This window comes from Oreochromis aureus, linkage group 7 (assembly GCF_013358895.1).
Source record: "Oreochromis aureus strain Israel breed Guangdong linkage group 7, ZZ_aureus, whole genome shotgun sequence".
Taxonomy (NCBI): Eukaryota; Metazoa; Chordata; class Actinopteri; order Cichliformes; family Cichlidae; genus Oreochromis; species Oreochromis aureus.
In genome coordinates this window covers 57142998-57164731 of record NC_052948.1, presented here as the reverse complement: position 1 = coordinate 57164731, position 21734 = coordinate 57142998, and the positions used below count along the sequence as shown (strand labels likewise).

The window sequence follows — 21734 nt, the reverse complement described above, 5'->3', positions numbered from 1 at the left end:
ACACACTGCAGACGGCATCACCAGAGGGCGGACAACGACTAACAAAAGAACCTCGCGAGATGTCACTGATCGCGTTCCTTTTTAAGAGGGAAGGTAATGTCGCGAGAACATATGACAATACCCAAAGAGTAGGCGTGACGTTGTTTGACCCCTGTGAGATCGGAGAAGAGGGGAGGGGAGATTGGGGACAGGCGGGGAAGGACATAACCGCACCACTATAATGTGCTGCTGTTTGTCTGTTTGTCCGTTTGTCTTTGTCAAAGCTCCATCTACGACTTCACAAGTATAGGTTTTGTCTGTTGTACATTGCCTATCTCACTGTAGTATGTGGATGGGATAACGTTTGTCCTGTAGGAGGCTATTGTACCCACCGTGGCCCAAACCTTTCATGTCCTAAAACATTTCGACTTTTCTCTGCATTTATGCAGACGCATAGCACATAACTCTCAGCCAATACATAAGCAGTCTGTGGGCCTCCTTCCTTTCTTGTTTCATATCTCTTAAGCTACCTTTGAGGGTTTTTAAAACTATTTGAATAATATTTTATAAGTTATCAGTACATTTTAGATTTATTATTTTAATATACAATAGTCCGTAGTGGTAATTAGGGTAAGAAGTAATGAACTCTTCATATAACACATCTGTCTGTGGACATTTCATCACATTTCAACCCTTATTTCTCAACATAGAGTATTCTACCATTAATTTCTGGTTAAAATCATTTTGCTTGACTAGCATATGAGTGCCTTTTCTCATTTTTATTTATTAGTGCATTAACATAAGTTGCACAGGGCTAATAGCAGTATCTTCAAATGGATTTGATTAAATTAGGTGCAATTATTTCATAGAGTGTATTATCCCCTCCATGAATTGCTACCTTTTTGTGGTGAAGGGATTTGTGTGTCCCAGGGATCCAAAATTCATCCTGGGTGAGGGACCAGACAAAGAGTGATTCAGAAGATAAACATGAGTGTAACATCAGGGGAGGAGTTCTTCCTGCCTGGGATAGGGTTACTGGGGCCCCGCCCTGGATCCAGACCTTGCTCCATCGTGCCCAAGGAAGAGCGCCTGGTGGCCAGGCCCCATGCAGGCACCTGAGCACTCAAAGCGCTTTATACAACTTGCCTCATTCACCCATTCACACCCATTAATATAAGCATTTGTGAACACATAGGGACCCACACAGTGATCTGATTGCTTTTTCTTTATTGTTTATGCACACAGTGTTTCTGATTCGGCACTGATGTTCTCCAAGCCTCCTCAGCTTTCCAGCTGACTGCCCTCACCTCTCCCATCCTGGCGGCACTAAAAAGGAAAAAAACCTCATTAGCTGTAATTAACCCCTGTGTAAAAGGCTACCTTATCGTGATGGAAGGTGTGTGTATCCCAGGGATTACATTGTCGGGTAGATTTTGCCCCATGGTAGGATCTCTCATGCCAAATTGGTCCTGAGTGAGGGACTAGAGAAAAAGTAATTCAGAAGACCCTTATGAGTACAAGACCAAGGGAACAGTTCACCCTGCCCAGGACAGGGTTACCAGGGCCCCGTCCTGGAACCAGGCCCGGGGAGGGCGGCCTAGAGTGAGCACCTGATGGCCATGTCTTAGGCCATGGGGCCTGGCTGGGGACACCCTCCTGTAGGCTCCCCAGCCGCCAGAGGCACCGAAGGGGTCAGGTGCAGCTTTTGCTGGGCGGCAGCCAAAGACAGAGACCCTGGCAAACCGATCCCTGGCTACCAAGACTGACAACTGCTACATTGAACATCACCTCACATGTACCTTTTGGTCAGGGAAGGGGTCCTGACTGTCATCTGCGCTTATGCACAGAATGACAGTTCAGGGTACCTGGCCTTCTTGGAATCTCTGAGTGGGGTGCTTGAGAGTGTATCATCTGGCGACTGCAATTTTACATTTTTTTATATGATCTCTGTACATATGGTTTTTGACAATAAAGCTGACTCTGACAGTGCTCCCACCGCTCTCAGTGTTACACTAAACATAAGCATCTTATATACACAACAGATTCCAACACAATCCAAGGCAAGCGTTCGTGTGCATGTTGGGTGGGGGAATCAGTGAAAGGCGATGGTTGAGGTTAGGAGTTTTGTATATCTGGGGAGGGGTTCAGAGGGAAAAGGTGAATGAAGGTCTTGGGTTTGTGTGTATGAAAGTGACATACACAGAGGGACAGAGCATGGAGAGAATTCAGTATCTTGACAGCCTGATCGATGAAGCGGTCTCTCAGTCTGCTGGTTCTAACCCAGAGGCTCTTCAGTCTCCTTCCCGATGGCAGCAAATTGAAAAAGCTGTTGGACGAATGAGTGGAATCACCTATAATGCAGAGGGCTTCTCAGGTGAGGCGGGTGCAGTAGATGTCCTGGAGGGAGGGAAAAGAAGCACCCACAATCCTCTCCATTGTTCTCACTACTCGATGTAGCTTTTTCCGACAGGACACAGTCTAGGAGCCATCTCCAAGCAACGACATTGACACCTGTAGGGGCATGACTGGGAGGAATGGCTTGCCTGATCTGAACCCGAGAGGTGTTCTATTATTGGACTTCTCCATAACAAACACTATGTTCGGACATAAAGGTATCCATAAATGCATGTGGCACTAGGACACCCTAGGCTGCAGGTCGATGAACGATTTTGTAATCATATCATCAGATTCGTGGCCGTATGTTCTGGACACTTGGGTGAAGAGATGGGCTGAGCTGTCAACTGATCCTCACCTGCGTTACATCACGTGGTGATTGAGAATGTTATCCCTTATCGCGTCTATGGGACTACAGAGGGAGCCAATGGGTACTGGCAGACCAAGCAGAATGTCGCTCAGGCAGTGGCTGAAGCAAAAACTCGGGTGTGGGAGAAGTTGAGATCATAATAAGACCATGGAAAAAGACTTTTGGACTGCTTTGAAGGAATTCTGGCAAACCGTCAGGCGACTCGGAAGGGGAAAGCAGTGCTCTACCCACACTGTGTTTAGTGTAGGTGAAGCACTCCTGACTTCAACTGAGGATATTGTTGAGTGGTGGAAGGTATACTTTATGTACCTCGTTAATCCTACTGACACAACTTCTGCAGAGGAATGAGAGTCTGGCGATAAGGGGGACAACTCATCCTTACATCCATCCTTTACCGAGGCAGTTAATCAACTGTGGTGGCAGAGCCTCGGGGGTGGATGAGGTTTACCCAGAGTTCCCGAAGGCTAGAACAATCAACAGACAGATTGGTGCTGTGGCTACAGTGATGCGAACACTGTACCAGTACTCGTGGTAAAAAGAGGCCCCGGGGCAGATCCAGGACATGGTGGAGAGATTATATCTCTTGGTTGGCCTGGGGATGCCTTGGACAAGCTAGAGGAGGCAGCTAGGGAGAGGAAGGCCTGGGTTTCCTTGCTTGGGTTGCTGCCCCCACAACCCGGCCCTTGATAATTGGAAGAAAATTGATGGATGGATAGGTGTATTATTTGCAATGACATGATATATATTAGCCTGGGCATGGGTATATACAGTTAAGTTTGTTTTTTAATCTTGGTCATCATTTTAATGTTCTTCATAAGTTTAAGTTGGGAATCCAAAATAAAGCAGATATACCTTTAAAACCTGTTGTATGGATTGCCCAATAAACTTCAGATTTTACTTACTGGATTTTTATGAGAGCTTGATAGGCTCAGATAAGTGGAAGAAGATAGATGAATGGCTTCTTCTGAGGACTAAGCCTTGAAAGAAAGCAAAGAGACAACATTTTCTTAGTGTTGAGTGAGTTTATGAGTTTTCATAAGCTATAATCTAAGTTGTAAGACACTTTATTTTCTAAGTAATCTTAATGACGTGTTACCTGATGTTCTTGTTTTTAGTCAGACCCAGTATGATACATTAGATGTGTAGTATTATGTATATAATTGCATAAATCATCATGTTTTGAAACGACAGGTTACTTCTTTCCAAAAACGACTTATAAGTTGTTTCATATCAGACAGAATTACAATTACACTGTGACTCTCACATCTGGCATCAATTAAATTAGAAGAAGAAGGAAAATCAGACAGAAAAATAGAACAGAAACGTAAATCATGTAAATTGTGTGTTAACTACGGGATAATATTCCCGAGGAAACCAAAAAAATAACTATTTGAAAACTGCAAAATGTAGAAGCCTCACTGCATTGTCATCCAATTTATTCTGGACTGTCACCCAGTTTTAAAGGGTACAATGTGATGCAGAAAAACCTACAGTAATGCTTGAAATGAAATGTCTGATGCTTGATTTTCTTAGTTTTATCCAAACTCACAAAGGTAATTCAAGGTTAAGTTTTGCATTTGTCAAAAATAAAGAATGTTACAAGCAAAATGAATATTGAGGACTTACTCTGTCATCTGTGATCTTTACACTTAAGGTAGCAGTTGCTGCTGTTTGTACTTAGACCTCTGGGTTTATGCAGCTACTACAATTCAGTGAGCATTTGTGGGTCACTATTCTTGTATTAAAATAGCTATTTTGATTTTCTATTCCTGGTTGTTGACAAAACTGTAAAACCGCCCCATAAAAATGTAAAAATACACATGGTTGAAAAACTTTTAGAGATTTTAACAACAAAGCCTTTTGTAAAGTCAAGTTAAGTAACATTTTTTGTAGCTTCTTATATTTGACATTTTTTTTTAAAGAAACAAAAGTGTACAGATACTGTTACATTTATGTAGAACTTGGCCCTTTCAAGACAACATTAATTAATTTAAAAAAAAAAGTCACCTGTAACCTCAGGTAGCTAAAGATAGAACAAACAGTACTAACCAGTACTTCATTACCTGTGATCTGTCTGCTGGGTGGTTTGTAGTGATTTAATTAATCACAAATAGTTAAAAACCAGGCAGCCTAAGGCTAAATCTCAGCGTGTCTGTGAAGGTTCTCAGTCATCCAGGTCATCGTAGTCAAAGGAGTTTGCAAAGAAAAGCGTCTGGACTTCTTTGAGTTGCTTGAAGACATTTCACCTCTCATCCGAGAAGCTTCTTCAGTTCTAAGGTCAAATGGCCGAGAGTCCCAGATTTAAACCCAGTGGGAGTATCCCCCCAAGGAGGGACGAAGGACCCCCTGGTGATCCTCTAATCACATGCGCCAAGGTGTGAAAGTGGGTGTGGGACCTAATCAGCCAGGGTTTCGGGTGAGCTCATTGTGAAACCTGGCCCCACCCTATCATGTGATTTCCTGAGGTCAGATGGCCCAGGATGTGAGTGGGCGTTAAGGCGTCTGGGAGGGAACTCAAAACTGGATTATAGATGGCAGACAGTTGGTGTCGTAAACCACCGCCTCTGTTCAAAGATGGTCGCTCACAGTGGACATAGATGGCCTCTTTCACTCCTCTTTCAAACCATCTGTCCTCTCTGTCCAATATGTGAACATTGGCATCCTCGATAGAGTGACCTTTATCCTTAAGATGCAGGTGGACTGCTGAGTCTTGTCCTGTGGAGGTGGCTCTTCTATGTTGTGCCATGCGCTTGTGAAGTGGCTGTTTGGTCTCTCCAATGTAGAGGTCCGGGCATTCCTCACTGCACTGTACAGCATACACCACGTTGTTCAGTCTGTGTTTTGGAGTTTTGTCTTTCGGGTGAACCAGTTTGTGTCTGAGTGTGTTGCTGGGTCTGAAGTACACTGGGATGTCGTGCTTGGAGAAAACTCTCCTGAGTTTCTCTGATACACCGGCTACATAGGGGATGACAACGTTGTTGCGTCTGTCTTTCTTATCCTCCCTCGCTGGTGTCTGATCTTCTTTTCTGTGCCTTTTTGCTGACTTTATGAACGCCCAGTTAGGATAACCACATGTTTTCAGTGCTTCCTTTACATGTGTGTGTTCCTTCTTTTTCCTTGAGGCTTAGAGGGAACAAGTTCTGCCCGGTGGTGTAGGGTCCTAATTACTCCAAGTTTGTGTTCCAGAGGGTGATGGGAGTCAAAGAGGAGGTACTGGTCCGTGTGTGTGGGCTTCCGGTAAACTTCAATGTTGAGGTTGCCATTCTCTTCAATGTGCACAGCGCAGTCCAGGAAAGGCAAACAGTTGTCCTTAGTGTCTTCCCTGGTGAACTTGATGTTTTTATCCACGGCGTTAATGTGCGCAGTGAAGGATTCCACTTCTTGTGTCTTGATTTTGACCCAGGTGTCGTCCACATATCTGTACCAGTGGCTGGGTACTCTCCCTTTAAAAGAGCCAAGAGCCTTTCTTTCCACTTCCTCCATGTAAAGGTTGGCTACAATAGGTGACACAGGGGAGCCCATGGCACAGCCATGTTTTTGTCTGTAGAAGCCTTCGTTGTATTTGAAGTATGTTGTGGTAAGGCAGAGGTCTAACAGTGTGCAGATCTGATCGGGTGTGAAGTTGGTCCTGTCTTCCAAGGAGCTGTCTTCTTGTAGTCGTTTTCTGACAGTCTCCACTGCTTCCGTGGTGGGTATGCAAGTGAAGAGAGAGACTACATCAAAGGACACCATGGTTTCATCTGGATCCAGGGTAAGTTTCTGGACCTTGTCGGTGAAGTCGGTGGAGTTCTTGATGTGGTGTGGGGTGTTCCCCATGAGAGGTGCCAGGATGGTAGCAAGGTGTTTCGCAATGTTATAAGTGGCTGCCTTACCACAACATACTTCAAATACAACGAAGGCTTCTACAGACAAAAACACGGCTGTGCCATGGGCTCCCCTGTGTCACCTATTGTAGCCAACCTTTACATGGAGGAAGTGGAAAGAAAGGCTCTTGGCTCTTTTAAAGGGAGAGTACCCAGCCACTTGTACAGATATGTGGACGACACCTGGGTCAAAATCAAGACACAAGAAGTGGAATCCTTCACTGCACATTAACGCCGTGGATATAAAACATCAAGTTCACCAGGGAAGACACAAAGGACAACTGTTTGCCTTTCCTGGACTGCGCTGTGCACATTGAAGAGAATGGCAACCTCAACATTGAAGTTTACCGGAAGCCCACACACACGACCAGTACCTCCTCTTTGACTCCCATCACCCTCTGGAACACAAACTTGGAGTAATTAGGACCCTACACCACCGGGCAGAACTTGTTCCCTCTAAGCCTCAAGGGAAAAGAAGGAACACACACATGTAAAGGAAGCACTGAAAACATGTGGTTATCCTAACTGGGCGTTCATAAAGTCAGCAAAAAGGCACAGAAAAGAAGATCAGACACCAGCGAGGGAGGATAAGAAAGACAGACGCAACAACGTTGTCATCCCCTATGTAGCGGTGTATCAGAGAAACTCAGGAGAGTTTTCTCCAAGCACGACATCCCAGTGTACTTCAGACCCAGCAACACACTCAGACACAAACTGGTTCACCCGAAAGACAAAACTCCAAAACACAGACTGAACAACGTGGTGTATGCTGTACAGTGCAGTGAGGAATGCCCGGACCTCTACATTGGAGAGACCAAACAGCCACTTCACAAGCGCATGGCACAACATAGAAGAGCCACCTCCACAGGACAAGACTCAGCAGTCCACCTGCATCTTAAGGATAAAGGTCACTCTATCGAGGATGCCAATGTTCACATATTGGACAGAGAGGACAGATGGTTTGAAAGAGGAGTGAAAGAGGCCATCTATGTCCACTGTGAGCGACCATCTTTGAACAGAGGCGGTGGTTTACGACACCAACTGTCTGCCATCTATAATCCAGTTTTGAGTTCCTCCCAGACGCCTTAACGCCCACTCACATCCTGGGCCATCTGACCTCAGGAAATCACATGATAGGGTGGGGCCAGGTTTCACAATGAGCTCACCCGAAACCCTGGCTGATTAGGTCCCACACCCACTTTCACACCTTGGCGCATGTGATTAGAGGATCACCAGGGGGTCCTTCGTCCCTCCTTGGGGGGATACTCCCACTGGGTTTAAATCTGGGACTCTCGGCCATTTGACCTTAGAACTGAAGAAGCTTCTCGGATGAGAGGTGAAACGTCTTCAAGCAACTCAAAGAAGTCCAGACGCTTTTCTTTGCAAACTCCTTTGGCTAAATCTCAGCCTTAGTTTAATGACAGATCTCATGCTATTAAGAGGGAATGTCATTGAGCAGAACGCAGATGGAAAAAGGATAAACTGCAAGTGTCATTTCAAATTCTAAAAGACTGCTGGCATGGCTACCAGGACACTGTCAAAGAGGCAAAAAGGGAATATTTTGCAAGTATTATTTCTTCCAACAGTCATAACCCACATATATTATTTAAGACTATTGACTCTGTTCTTAATACTCCACTGAATGTCTGTTTGGAAGTTTCTCCTGATATGTGCAATAATTGAGCTTTTTTATTGAAAAGCTTTGTCTCTTTCCCTTGCACTGCTGTTTTTACTCAGTTTGAGCTTGTGACTCTCTCCAATTTAGAGGATGTGGTTCGCCATATTAACCCCCCGGGATCCTATCCCTCCACAATTTTTTAAAGAAATTTTTCCTAGTATAGGGCAGTCTGTCCTTGCCATTATTAACAGTAGTCTGTCCTCTTGTGTGGTTCCTGCAAATTTCAAACATGCAGTAGTGCGGCCCCTGCTTAAAGAACCTGGTCTTGATCACACAGTTTTAGCTAATTATAGGCCTATTTCCAAGCTACCTTTACTTTCCAAGGTTTCAGAGAAAACTGTTTTTTGTCAGCTGAAATATTTTGTAGATGATATTGACATCCTTAAGATTTTTCAGTCAGGTTTTAAAACACTTCATAGCACTGAATCTGCATTATTAATGGTCTTTAATGACATCCTTCTGGCATGTGAGTCTGGTAACCACGTTGTTCTGGTCTTGCTTGACCTAACTGCTGCCTTTGACACAGTAGACCACAATATCTAATATCTCGATTAGATGATCTAGTGGGTATTGGTGGCACTGCATTTAATTGGTTTAGGTCTTATATGGCAAATAGAACTTTCTCTGACAGCCTTCTCAGTTCCGAATCATCTAATGCTTCAATTTTAGGGCCACTGCTCTTTTTACTGTATTTATTGCATCTGGGCTCCATCCTTAGAAGGCGTGGGATCTCTTTTCTTTGTTATGCTGATGACTGCCAAATGTATTTGCCACTAAAGCAGAAGGATGGGATCTCCATAATACCTCTCTTGACATGTCTAGACATTAAAGTTTGGTTGGCTTTAAACCTTTTAAATTTTAATGAAAAGAAAACAGAGGTGTTGGTGTTTAGACCTGGTGGTCCCTGTGAGTCCTCCTCTGTTGACTTGGTACCCCTGGAAGTTTATTTTAAACCTGTTATTACTGACCTTGGTTTTAAGTTGGACAGTGATTTTAAATTGGAAAGAAAATTAGAGCAGTGGTGAAGTCCAGTTTTTATCATTTAAGGCGTCCGGCAAGAGTGAAATCTTTTCTTTCTCGGGAGCATTTTGAAACAGTGGTCCATGCTTTTATTTCTTCGCATCTGGACTACTGTAACTCACTTTATGTGGGGGTCAGTCAGTCGTTGCTCTCACGTCTGCAGCTGGTTCAAAATGCTGATGCTCGACCGTTAACAGGAACTCGTAAAAGAGAGCATATAACCTCTGTGCTGGCCGGCTGCACTGGCTGCCTATGTCTTTTAGAGTTTTTCTTTTCTTTTTCTTTTAGAATTGTAAAATTTTTATGTTGGTTTTTAAATGCTTTCTTGCCCAGCCTTACCTATCTGAGCTTCTTCATCCCTACACACACTGTCGGTCTCTTAGGTCAGCTAACCTGCTGCTCCTGGAAGTACTGAGATCCAGAGGACACTTTTCTATCGTTGGTTCCTAAATTATGGAATAACTTGCCCTAGCACATTAGAGAGGCCCCTTCATTGCCCACTTTTAAAACACGTCCTAAAACCCATTTTTATTCTTTGGCTTTTGTGAGTCATAATAAGTCATTTAATTACAATTACACAGAAACTAACTAACTAATTAATTATTTTACTTTTTTCTTTTATTTGGCTTTTATTTATATCTTATGTAATTTTATTATTTAGTTCCAATGTACAGCACTTTGCGTCAGCTGTGATTGTTTTAAAGTGCTTTATAAATAAAGATGATGATGATAATGATGATGAACATTTGACATAACAATGGGAACACACAGTGTTATTTAGTATGTAAATAATTCTTATTTGTGTAACAACAAACATCTTCTCTCTGGTTAAGGAATTATTGTTTCTGTTACAGAGAGGACTGAGGGCAAGTCTGCCGTCACCTTACCTAGTAGCTACTCATGAATGAGCATTATTTTTACATCAACAATCCACAAGCAGCCTATTCTGACGTGGGTGTGGGCAGTGAAAACAATTTGTAGTTAAAATAAAAAGTGTTGCAACTTGGTCTCAGTAATATACTTAATTAAATTTCAGTGAAATTCAAACCAAGAGAATGAACCAACAGCTTGTAATAATTAATAGTAAAATAATGGGCCATTTCATGTCAGTTCAACCTTTTGAGCTAGATCCTGAAAATGCTTTAGGGTAAATATCTGGTACTATTAATGTACTCTCAGGAGTGTACCTCAAATTAACATATAATAAACTGATGCTTGACTGCCCTAAAATATCTCAAAGTCTGATCTCAGACAGCAGATTTGGAGGTCTGTAGAAATCACAGGTTTGGTATATTCTTTAAAACAGTCAAACTCAGGTTTTACAGAAACTTGAATATGGGGGAATAATCATCCAACTACAGTTTGAGATTCTCCATGTATGACATCATATACCAAATCCAAATTAACCATTTTTAAAAGAACAAGATTCTCTTCATATTATATCAAAAATGTGTGAAGGTGTTCTCTCTAATTTTTCCAATACATAATTTATGAAATACTTGTAAGCAGAGCAAAATGTTCTAATTCGGCTGCTCACTAACGCAAATATCTAATCAGCCAATCACATAATAGCTGTATTTAGGTATGTAGATATAGTTCAGAGTGTTATATTGAGTTATAAGTAGGAGATGGATGGATAGAATAACTCCAGTAAAACATGCCAATGAAGGTTATTTAAGCAAAGAAATAAAAGTATATATATAATAAGCTAGATTAATCTTGTCAGATTTAGTGATGGAAAACACAAAATACAAGACACTGTTCTAGGGTTCAGCCTGACCATGTTGTAAGCACTAGGAACACTGTAGTTTAGAGGGTCTGCCTGGAGGCCAGTAGCAGAAGCAGAGCAAGTCAGGAGGCTGGCTGGGTGGCCAGCGATGGAAACAAACCAAATCAAGCAGCCAGCTGGGAGGCCATGCGGGAGGCTATGGACAGAACTGCCCTGGAGTGGCCAGGAGTTTGAAGGTAAATATGTTGCAAAGTGTGAGAGCTTGTAGAATAAAAAATGAGAATGTGAATAAAAAATTTGAACTTGTATTTTGAAATTTCCACTTGTAAAAATGTTTCTTTTCTTCTTTTTGCTGTTTCCTGTTTTGTTGTGGTAGTTAGGTACTCATTTCCTGTTTTGTTTTAATAAATTCTAATAAAGTATTTTACTAAATCTGTCTGTTCATCATTATTTGTATTTATGTTGTCTTTCTGTGTCTCTAGTCATTTCTTTTCTTTAAAGCCACACCCTGGTGTTCAAACATTATTTTAGAGTATTCAAGAAGAAACAAAAAATTTAATACTTGAAGAGTAATTTGTTTATTTCATCTACACTGTTTGATGGATGAGTAATGTTATTAGGACTTTCAAGCTGGAGTGGCGGAGTATAATATATCATCAGTGTTTGGTTTATTTTGTCTATATTTGTGGCCTTTCAGTTAACAGGGTAGTGTGACTTTCAGTGAGGACAGCCTTACTTTATACACCAATCACACTCAACTTATTCATGGAAAGGTGACTGTTAAGCCCCATGATGTATGAATATGTGGAGGGAAATAAATGTCTACATTTTATATAAACATGACATTTTAAAAAATGTCCACAGACTAATGTCAGTGTCATGTTAAGTGTAGAGTACATTTTCAGTCTGTTTAGTAGACTAATGTCAATGGACATGTCATGTTTAACATAAATACATGCAATATTTAACTTTTGTAATCTGGGACGCATAATTTACAGGTTTGAAATTAATGTAGTTCCAAAGCTGTGGTTAATCAATTAAGTTAGAGCTGGAAATATATTGTGTGGACGGTGAGATAAGCATAAGCTTGTTTGTATTTGTGTTTGAAATTATTAGACAAGAGTTCAAGATGGCTTGTATTTTGCAAACTCGTGTGATATTAGTTAGACATAAACTGAGGAACTTGGAAAGAAAGACACTTGACTTTAAGTGAAGACATTTCACCTCACATCCAAGAGGCTTTTTCATTTCTTAAACCAAAACCTGGAGAGTGCCAGGTATTTAAACCCTAGTGGGGGAGTCCTTTAAGAGGGTTGTTGATGCACCATGAATCATGTGTGTCAACACATGAGCCAAGGTGTGAAAAAAGGCATGGATCATTACCACCAGAGGTTTTTTGTAAAACCACTGTAATACCTTGCCTCACTCTATTGAGGTCTATATGCTGAATCCAGATGAAAGAATAGGGTCATTTCATGTGGTCTCGCTCTTTACTTTTATCCCATCAACTAAGGCAGTTTAGAATGTCAGAAATTGACTACAGCAAAACTTCTCCTTATAGAACAGGACAAGCTTCACCCCAAATAAGATTTGGGCATTGTTAGAACTCGGTCTTATCCCCAATTATTTTAAATACAGCAAGGGTTTCTACAGACAAAAGCATGGCTGTGCCATGTCATGTCCAAAATTAACCATTATAGCCAAGTAAAACTCTTTCAAAGAGGTAGCACTTAGTCATTGTTACAGATGTGTGGATAGCACCTGCATCAAAATCATTCCAAACCAGTAAACAAATCTGACTAATGAAACAGGGGAAGCAAAACTAAACATACACACGGGGTAAGAGACTATCACAATAAAACAGGAAACAGACACGAGAAAACTAAACAATGTCCAAAAGTTCAATAACTAAAACATTGGGTCCACGACCCAGGTACCATCACAACTATAGTAATAAACAAAACAAAACAAATCATTAATAACATTAACACTTCAATGGAAAGTCAGAATTTAAGTCCCGTCCCCCAAATAAATAAATAAATAAAATTAAAAAGAGGGTCACGATAGTTGGGGTTTGTTAGTGAAGGAGGTTGAAAAGTTAGGAGTGGGAGTAATTTGGACTGGAACTGGAATTTAGAGTTCCAATTCCAAAAAATGCAAATAAAACAAATGTTAGTAAATAAGACATCAATCTGTATTTTATTCACAGTAGAACACGGAAAACATATCAAATGTTTAAACTGAGAAAATAAACAGTTTTAAGAAAAATATTATCCCGTTTGAACATAACACAACACATCTCAAAAAAGTTGAGACAGTGTTGTGTTTATGAGTGTTTATCATCCCCTCTTCTTTTAATAAAACTCCTTAAATGTCTCATAAATGAAGAGGCAAGTTGCTAAACTGTTGATCAAGGAATGCTGTCTGATATAGGATTCATTCTGCTTTTCTGTATTTCTCTGAAATCAGGTTGAACAAAATGGGGATGATGTGTTCAATGGTGAAAAAAAGTGAGGAGATGCAAAGTTTTGGACTTATTGTAGTTTTAACTATGTTGCCAATTGGGATGCAGTTTGGAGGATGGAGAAATTATTTTAAACATGACTTGTTTTGGGACTTCATTCTACATATTGTTATTCACCATAAATAAAACATTTATATTTATTTTTGGAACAATCTACAAGACTCTTTTATCGTCCTTCAAGAAAATGGCACACTATGTTTCTCTGATATCTGATTAACAAATTCAGCTGCCATTGAGTTTTACCTCTCCCTTTCTGCCCAGATGCTCTGCTACAGAAAGAACAAGTGGGTTGCCATCACAAACATCATGCAGGTGAAAATATTTTTCCATACACACTCTGAGCAGATGTAAAATCCAGCATTTGACAGTATACAGGTAACATATCAGAGCTCACTGTACACTGCAACCTGATGGGAAGAATGGGAAAAATTTATGATGGAAAAAAAGTGTTTTTTCTAACAGTGACAATTTCAAATAAAAAAAAAACCCCCAAACAAAACCCAAACAAAAAACAAGCCCTTGTCATTCAAGAGCATAATACAAACTACTATACAAATAGCTGTACAAAACACTGGAATACAGTAATGAAGTGCAATACTAAGAGTGGTTTTCAGTTTCAGGGTGGAGGGGAAGAAAGCCCTGGGCATTAAGTGTCAGTGTGACCTCTCAAAGCGGTGTCAGACTATTAGCACATAGCTGGTCTCTGGAGCCACAGCACCAACCACCTTCAAGTCATTCAGTTGTGAAATTTAATAAGTAACACAGATCAAAGGTAAAGAATAAACAACTCATTTTTATCAAAGGATGCCAATGCCTCCATCCTGCACTTCACACTGACACATCTGGATAAAACTAAAGTTCTGGACACTACTCTCTGAACGCTGTTTATGGACTTCTCATCGTTGTACCATCCAAGCTGATGGCCACACACCTGGACATCAGCACTTCACTTTGCAACTTAACTATGGGATTTCCAACCAACAGACTCCAGTCTGTTAGGCTAGATAGCCACATTTCCTCTACCTTGATGTTCAGTATGAGGGTACCACAAGGTTGCATAATCAGTTCACTCCTCTAGTCACTGTTCACTTACAACTACATGAATCAAATACAATTATGAAGTTTTCAAATGACATCAAGGCTTACAGGAAGGAAGTGGAACATCTGGATTCTAGTTGGGGGACAAAACAACCTGACCCTTAACAGCAGAAAGATGAAGGAGCTCATTGAGGACTTCAGATGATGGAGAGACAGCTCAAACACTCCACTTAATATAAGACGGAGTAAGGTGGAGTTAGTCTCTAGCTTTAAGCTCCTGGTAGTCCACTTCCTCCATGACCTCACTGATCCATGGCACACTACTACAATCAGCCTGATAAAGTCATCAGCCTGCAATAAAATTGTAAAGAGTGTACACACAGAGAGAGAAAGAGCGAGCATGAGATAACCCAGCAACACGAATTGCTGGGAAGTTTTTGATTCCTGCTACCAGCAACCAGGGCAGCAGGTAGAGGTGCTGGCCCAGACAGTGGTAGAGGTAGCTGCCATGCATATGGAGCAGTGCTCCAGATATGGCTGGACCGTTTACAGGACCAGGCAGAGTGCCAGACCAAAGTTCTGGAAAATCTGGTGGCTCGGTCTGGCTCCTGCAGGGCACCGCCTCCGCTCCCCCCAGCATGGTGATGCTCCACCGGATGAGAGAAGCATCTCTTTCGAAATTTTCCAGGCCATGGATGGTGGCGTGACTTTAGCCGAGGATCACCTGTCACCTGAGAGTCAGTGGCGCGGACACAATCAACAATGGGGAACCAGCTGGTCCCAGCTCTGAAGAGGAGGCTCTGCAGAACCTCACTACTGCGGTTTGCTGCTGCACAGCAGTGGCTGCTGAAGGTCAGTAACCCCTTCTTGTCTACTTTCTCTCCCCAGGGCCCGGCAACTATGGATACTGCACCTCACCCACTTGGGGTTGCAGGACACCAGGGCAGGAGTGTTGAAGGTTAGAGGTGTGGGCAGCTGAGACACTTCTGCTGTGACTGCCCTCTAATGGAGGTGGGACAGCTGTTCCATGTTGCTGGCCGTCTGTTGGTCACCAGCACTTCCTAACTAGTGCCATTGCATTTACTGTTCATAAAAGGCTCTCTGAGATGTGTGCCCAGTAATTTTAAATGTGGAAACCTTCTCTACCATCTTCCCGCTGATTTATATTGGTATATGGACATCCTGTTTTTTCCTAAAGTCAGTTCAAGCTGTTCAAGTCTTCCTGAAGTGTAAGATTATTTACCATGTACCACTCTGTGAGCCTCAGCACCTTACTTCTGTATGATTAGTTTTTGTGATAAGCCATGTCTTGCAGACTTCTGACAGTCCACCTTTAATATAATCTGGTTGGTCATGAAGTCATTAAGTTGTTTAAAAGTCCCCACTGGTCACACTTGTATTGTTCTAGTGACTGGTTTAACCATGTTAATAACTTGTCTGTATGTTGGAATAAAAAAACAGATCTGTTCACACAGTCCCAGATGGGAGAGAGTTGAAGCCTTGAAACCAGTGTTACTATTGTTGTGGTCAAGTGTGTTGTTTCCTTGTTGGATATGCGGATAATATTTGGGCCAGGAAGTTTTGTTGTTTTTTTTAAAATTGACTCTATTGTCATCACCTATTACAAAAACTCTGTCAGGATTGGCCCTCTATTGTTTACTAATAGCATTTAGCAAGTAGTCCAAAGCTGCTGTGATGTTAGCATCCAGGGTTATGTAAGAACAAGAGCATTTATGACAACTGTAAACTCTCATTGCAGATAGAAATGGCAACACTTAACTGTTACATACTCCAATGGCACCAGTTGTTTTTAATATAAACACAGAGCTCCCCTCCTCTCCTCTTACCGGTGTCCGTCATCTTGTCCACTCAATGTACTAGGCAGCAATAGCCTCCACTGGTATGCATGGGTTGAGCCACGTCTCTGTGAATGCCATAACACAGTAATCCTGGATGTTTTTCTTCGTTGAGATAGTAGGTTGCAGTTCCTCAGTCTTGTTGGAAACAGAACATACATTCATGACAAAGAGGTTGCATAGTGGGAGCTCATGTGAGGCTCTGCCTAGCCTAGCTCGTATCCTTGTTCAGCAATCTGCTTCCACCACCTCTGTCGCCTGTTGGCTGGGATAATGAAGATGGAGACCCCAACAGTCTGATAAGCTCCGGAGGAATATCTTGGTCTAATATTATCAGGCACTAAACAGATGGTGAGCAGTTTGTGCCAACTGTATGTGTGTATGCTTGTGGGTATGTGGCCACAATAAAAAGTAAAGCCACAGAACTAACGGTAAACTCATTAAAGAGTAACAAAACGAGAAGTGCTGAGGTGCTGCATGTGTATGCTCTGCCATTTTGCAAATGTACTGAGCACTTCTTATTCACTTTACACTAGTCTGTGTTTTGTACGTGTCTGTCTGTGTTCTTCTTTTCTGTTTTCTTTCCCCTCACTGCCTAACCAATCTTAGCAGATGCTTGGATCTCAACATTACTGAAACAGTATGGGATCGTGTTGTAAGAGAAAGGAACAAAAAGGCAGCCAACATCCAAAGAACAGTTTTGGAATGTCCTTCAAGAACCCTGGAGAACTCTTTCTGAAGACTACTTAAAGAAATTACAAAAAAAAAAAAAAAAGCAAGCTTACTTAAGAGAGTTCAGATTATGTTGAAGAATGAAGGTAGTCATACTAAATATTGACTTTCAAGCTCTTTGGAGTTGTATTAACTCTTTTTGCGTTATATACTTCATGTTTGTACATGTTTCAATAAATCACTGCACCTATTTGCCATTTTCCCAGAAAGATCTAAAGGAATAGGGGGTGGCCAAAACTTTTGCACTGCACTGTACTTCTGTGCTTTTATTGTAACATGATTAAGTTGAATCTTTAACCCTTTACCATGCAATGTACAAAAATCTGAAAAATGATCAACGCTTCATTAGCTTCACCTTCATGAGAAACAGCAGAATGTGGAACCCCCAAAGCATTCACTTTTCAGCACACAGTCTTTAAGCTAGGTCTCACTGACAGAACATTATTGACCAACAAAAAAAATGCACAGAATGGGTCACTACCACAGTGACTGCATTAGGCAGAATGGAAAGTTTTTTTCTTTGTGCCCCGTAGGCTACAATGCTACTTGTTAGATTACACACTATACCATACAACCTGCATTTATTCTTCCAGCTGGAGCATGAAGCACTGTGTGGCTGAACTTTAAATCACAGTAAACGTTACGTACGTAAATATTGACAGTCTAGAGATATCAAAATGTCAAGAAAAGTTCCTAAAGGCATATCCTACTTCAGAAGAAGTTAATTAGCATTTGGTGTTCAGAGGTTTTTATTCGTTTAACTCATTTATGTGCGCTGTACTTGCTCTAACACTGCTTTAGACAGTTAAAAATATTTACTGTACCAAAACTATCTAAAACTAAAAGCTATGTTTTTCATAAAATTAGTGCAAAGGAGCAATTGGAAACTTTTTAGAAAGTTTTCTAGGCTGTAGGTTTTCTAGGTTGCTCCAGGTTGATGCATCCCCCGTGTTTTGCAGTCAGTCACGTCTCCGTGTCTCAGTGTCAAGTCTTTGTGAATGTCTTTTGTTTCCGGTTTTACTTTGATAGTCTTGTGTCCTTAGCTAATGTTTCCAGTTTTGCTTCCTTCCCGTCTCGTTATGTGTAATTTCTCCCAGCTGTGCTCTCCTCCTGTGTGTCATTCCCTTGTTATCCGTCTGTCTATTTAAGCCTTTTTGTCTTCCTCTGTTTGTTGCTGGATTATCTCTGTATCACTTGCTGCATTTTTCCGTGTTCCATGTCTCTACTGTTGGCCAAATGGTGCTTTCTGAAGCATTGAAGCTTGTATTGAAAAACAGTTCATTACTCAAAGCTTTTCAACAGTCATCTTTGGTGACATCTGGTGGCCAAAAAAATGAAGCGCAGCTTGAATCTACAACTTAGAATGAACTGCTTCATTATGATCGCCCACACTAAAGAGCTGAATTGACAGCTTCTGTTTGATATCATGTGAAAGTTTTTTCTGATATCGAGCTGATATGGTGTTTTTAGGTTTTTCCAGTTTAGGTTTTTCTAGTTTAGTCATTCTCTTCTTTGCATTTGTTTGTATTTTGCTTGGCTGTAATAAAGGCTCACTTTCAGTTTAAGTCTGTCACCGTCTGTCTGTATTTGGGTCCACACTCTCTCCACTCTGCCCAGTTCAACTGAGCCCTTATCTCATGCCTGCCACAAATCCATTAATTCAAAATATTACCCAGAAGTTACAATAAACCATATTAAATTGTTGCATTATGTAGTTTAGAGAGCTGCTAACTCTCTGAGAGGAGACCAGCTTCCATGAAATGCTGACATCCAGTGGCTATGGCATGAACTGCATCACAATAAGAAAATGTGAAAGAGCTTATTTGATTGTTTACGTGATCACTTTGCTGAGGTACGGGAGTGATAGACTCAGGTTATCATTGCTACACTGTTGTCTAATGAGATCAAATGCAAACAACAATGCTACACCAGCTTGTAGAGTGTTATTAACTCACTATAATTAAGCATTTCTTTTCGCACATGAACTGTAGCCCTGGTAAGAAAAACATAAATTGACTTTTCATGTTAAGGGTATGACTTGGGGCCTCTACAGATTGATATTTAATCTATACAGAAATGCAGAAGAAGTGTGTTATGGGCATAGACATAGAGAGACAGGCAACTTCATTGTGTTGATTCTGGAATAATACAGTTATTTCAGTAATAAAGTTAATATGTGTTTCAGTGAGAGATACAAGAAGTAAAACACATTTTGTAACACAGAAAATGCAAGGTCAAACCTGAGCCCCAAACTACGAAGCAGGATTTAGGGTTTGAGGTTCACTTCTTATCAAGGAACATTGATAAGAAGTGTATCGTCTTGATGCATGCTCAATCATCCAGGTAAGTAAATCCCCAAAAGTTGAGTCTGTTCATCTGGATGTAGCGTTTTTATTAGGAGAGATGTTTTGTCACTCATCCAAGTGACTTTAGTCTCAGCTGACTGCAGGTTTCCCCAATCTTATAAACAGTACATCTGTATAATGACTGCAACTAGCAACACTGAATGAACAATGGGCTGTGAGGTCAGTTCCTTCACTGGTTCAGGTATGTGGATGACACCTGAGTGAAAATCAACTCTCAGGACGTACCACAATTCACGGATCACATTAACTCGGTGGACCAACACATCAAATTCACCAGGGAGGATATAAAAAGTGGCAGGTTAGCCTTCTTAGACTGTGAGATATCCATCAGTAATGGGGGACATCTAAAAGCTGATGTGTACCGTAATTCTATGCATATGGATCAGTATTTAAGGTTTTACTCTCATCATCCACTGGAGCACAAACTGGGTGTCATCAGGACGCTACAACAAAGAGCAAACACCATCCCCACAGACACAGCGGCTAGGGAAGCAGAAGAACATCACATCCAGAAGGCTCTGAGTAAATGTGGTTATCCCAGCTGGGCATTTGTCAAAGCTGGGAAGGCACCTAAAGAAAGCTCCAGGTGATCCAGGAGAGAAGGACAAGTGCTGCCTAAGCGAAAACCCTTAGTGATCCCTTATGTGTCAGGAGTATCGGAACAGTCGATACGCATTTCTTCCAATTCAAATAAAAAAGCAACTATATCTGTTGCTAAGTCAGACATTTGGACTTATTCTACTAAGTCCTAGAACTGCCCTAACTACGTTAGGACTGTAAGGTCAGACTTGTTCATCATTCTAGAGCTGAAAAACGAATGATCCTGGGCCATTCTAAGCACCGTAAAATGGCTCATAGAAATTTCATCTGTATTTTTTTTAAACATATAAAATGTTTTTAATCAATGCAGAAATACCATTACACAGTTCCATGTAAAAGAGGGTGCAGTCACATTGAGATGTCATTGGGGGGAAATCTGACCAGAATTGCACACAGAATAATGTAAAAAGGTATAATTTACTGTCTGAATTCTTCCAAAATTGCATTTATTATTACTACTAATATCTACAGTGCCATCAAATCCAAAAGATCCGAAGTTCTTTTCTAGTTTTCCATTTTAAGTATTTCATAAGGCTTAGTCATTGGATTGCTGTGACATAGTAACACATTCAGGTTCATATTATGTGTCAGATGTTTTCTTTAAAAATATTCATTAAACATTTCCAAACTCTTGTGCACTATTTAAAACTGTATAGTCACACTCATACTTGTGAGTTCTATAGCTTGTGCTCTCCAGCACTGATGCTCTGGTAGATCATGTCTGTCAGAGGAATGTAGCTCTTTTCCTTGTAGTCCAACACATAGAGAGGATCACTGACTTTTGAGGGGTTGAAACCACTCTGCACCAGATGGAACTTTTGCTGTTTGAAGGTACTTGTCGTTTCCATGACCTCCTGAGAGGAAAAAACAATCCGAATTGCTTCAGAGTAGCAGGATGTTTTAAACAGATTTTAGTAATATATTTTACCTGAAGCCTTATGAAAAGTGGACGAGCGTATCCTGGTAGATCCCTCACTGCATGCTCAAACAGCTTCTTTCCATCAAATATGAAGCCTGGTCTTACAATGATTGATGCCATTCCTCCTCTGCCCTCATGTCCTGTGAACAACATGGATCAATGTTAAGGGCTACTGTTTTTCACTGATACCACATGGGGATCCTGCTTGTGTTTAATTGGCTAAGGACAGTAAAAATGTAGCACTTAGCGAAGTAGATATTGTGGATATTAAAAAAAGAAACATCTATACTGCAAGTTCTCACAGTCTTAGTAACTGCATTACTAATTAAGCATGCCGACATGATACCTGGTACTTGCACTCCATACACGTTGACTTCTTGGATAAAATCTACCAGCCCAAGAATCTCTGTCACCTCTGTCGTGGCTACATTTTCACCCTTCCACCTGAAATTGGGGGGAAAAAAATTAATTGGTAGAAGCATAGTCTGTGTCAGACCAGGCTTTACACTGGTATGGTAACAACCTGTCTTACTGCTGGCATCTGTCCTTTTTAATTTTTTGATTTTTTGTTTAATCATTATTCTCTCCAGTGTGGGCCTTTGGTAAGTCTTTTCCAAGGGTAAACTGATCCCTTGTTTTTCCTTGCTTCGTAGGAGTTCCCAGGGC

At 41.2% G+C, this 21734-nt stretch overlaps 1 protein-coding gene and 1 long non-coding RNA gene across 2 annotated transcripts in view; both read right to left on the bottom strand.

Moving 5' to 3' along the window:
• Positions 1–1189: 1189 nt before the first annotated feature.
• On the bottom strand, positions 1190–17032 carry LOC116329298. Its single transcript, XR_004200156.2, has 3 exons — positions 16443–17032; positions 3646–3720; positions 1190–1305 (listed from the first exon to the last, which is right to left on the bottom strand). It is a non-coding gene; the product is annotated as an uncharacterized LOC116329298 (long non-coding RNA).
• Positions 17033–20421: 3389 nt separating this feature from the next.
• Positions 20422–21734, bottom strand: part of slc27a6 (solute carrier family 27 member 6) — a 21008-nt gene continuing 19695 nt past the window's right edge. Inside the window, exons 8-10 of the mRNA XM_031751295.2 lie at positions 21415–21512; positions 21078–21208; positions 20422–21003 (exon numbers count right to left, since the gene is read on the bottom strand). Coding sequence (XP_031607155.1) covers positions 20827–21003; positions 21078–21208; positions 21415–21512 — 406 coding nt within the window. The 3' untranslated portion in view covers positions 20422–20826. The remainder of the gene's footprint in view (positions 21004–21077; positions 21209–21414; positions 21513–21734) is intronic.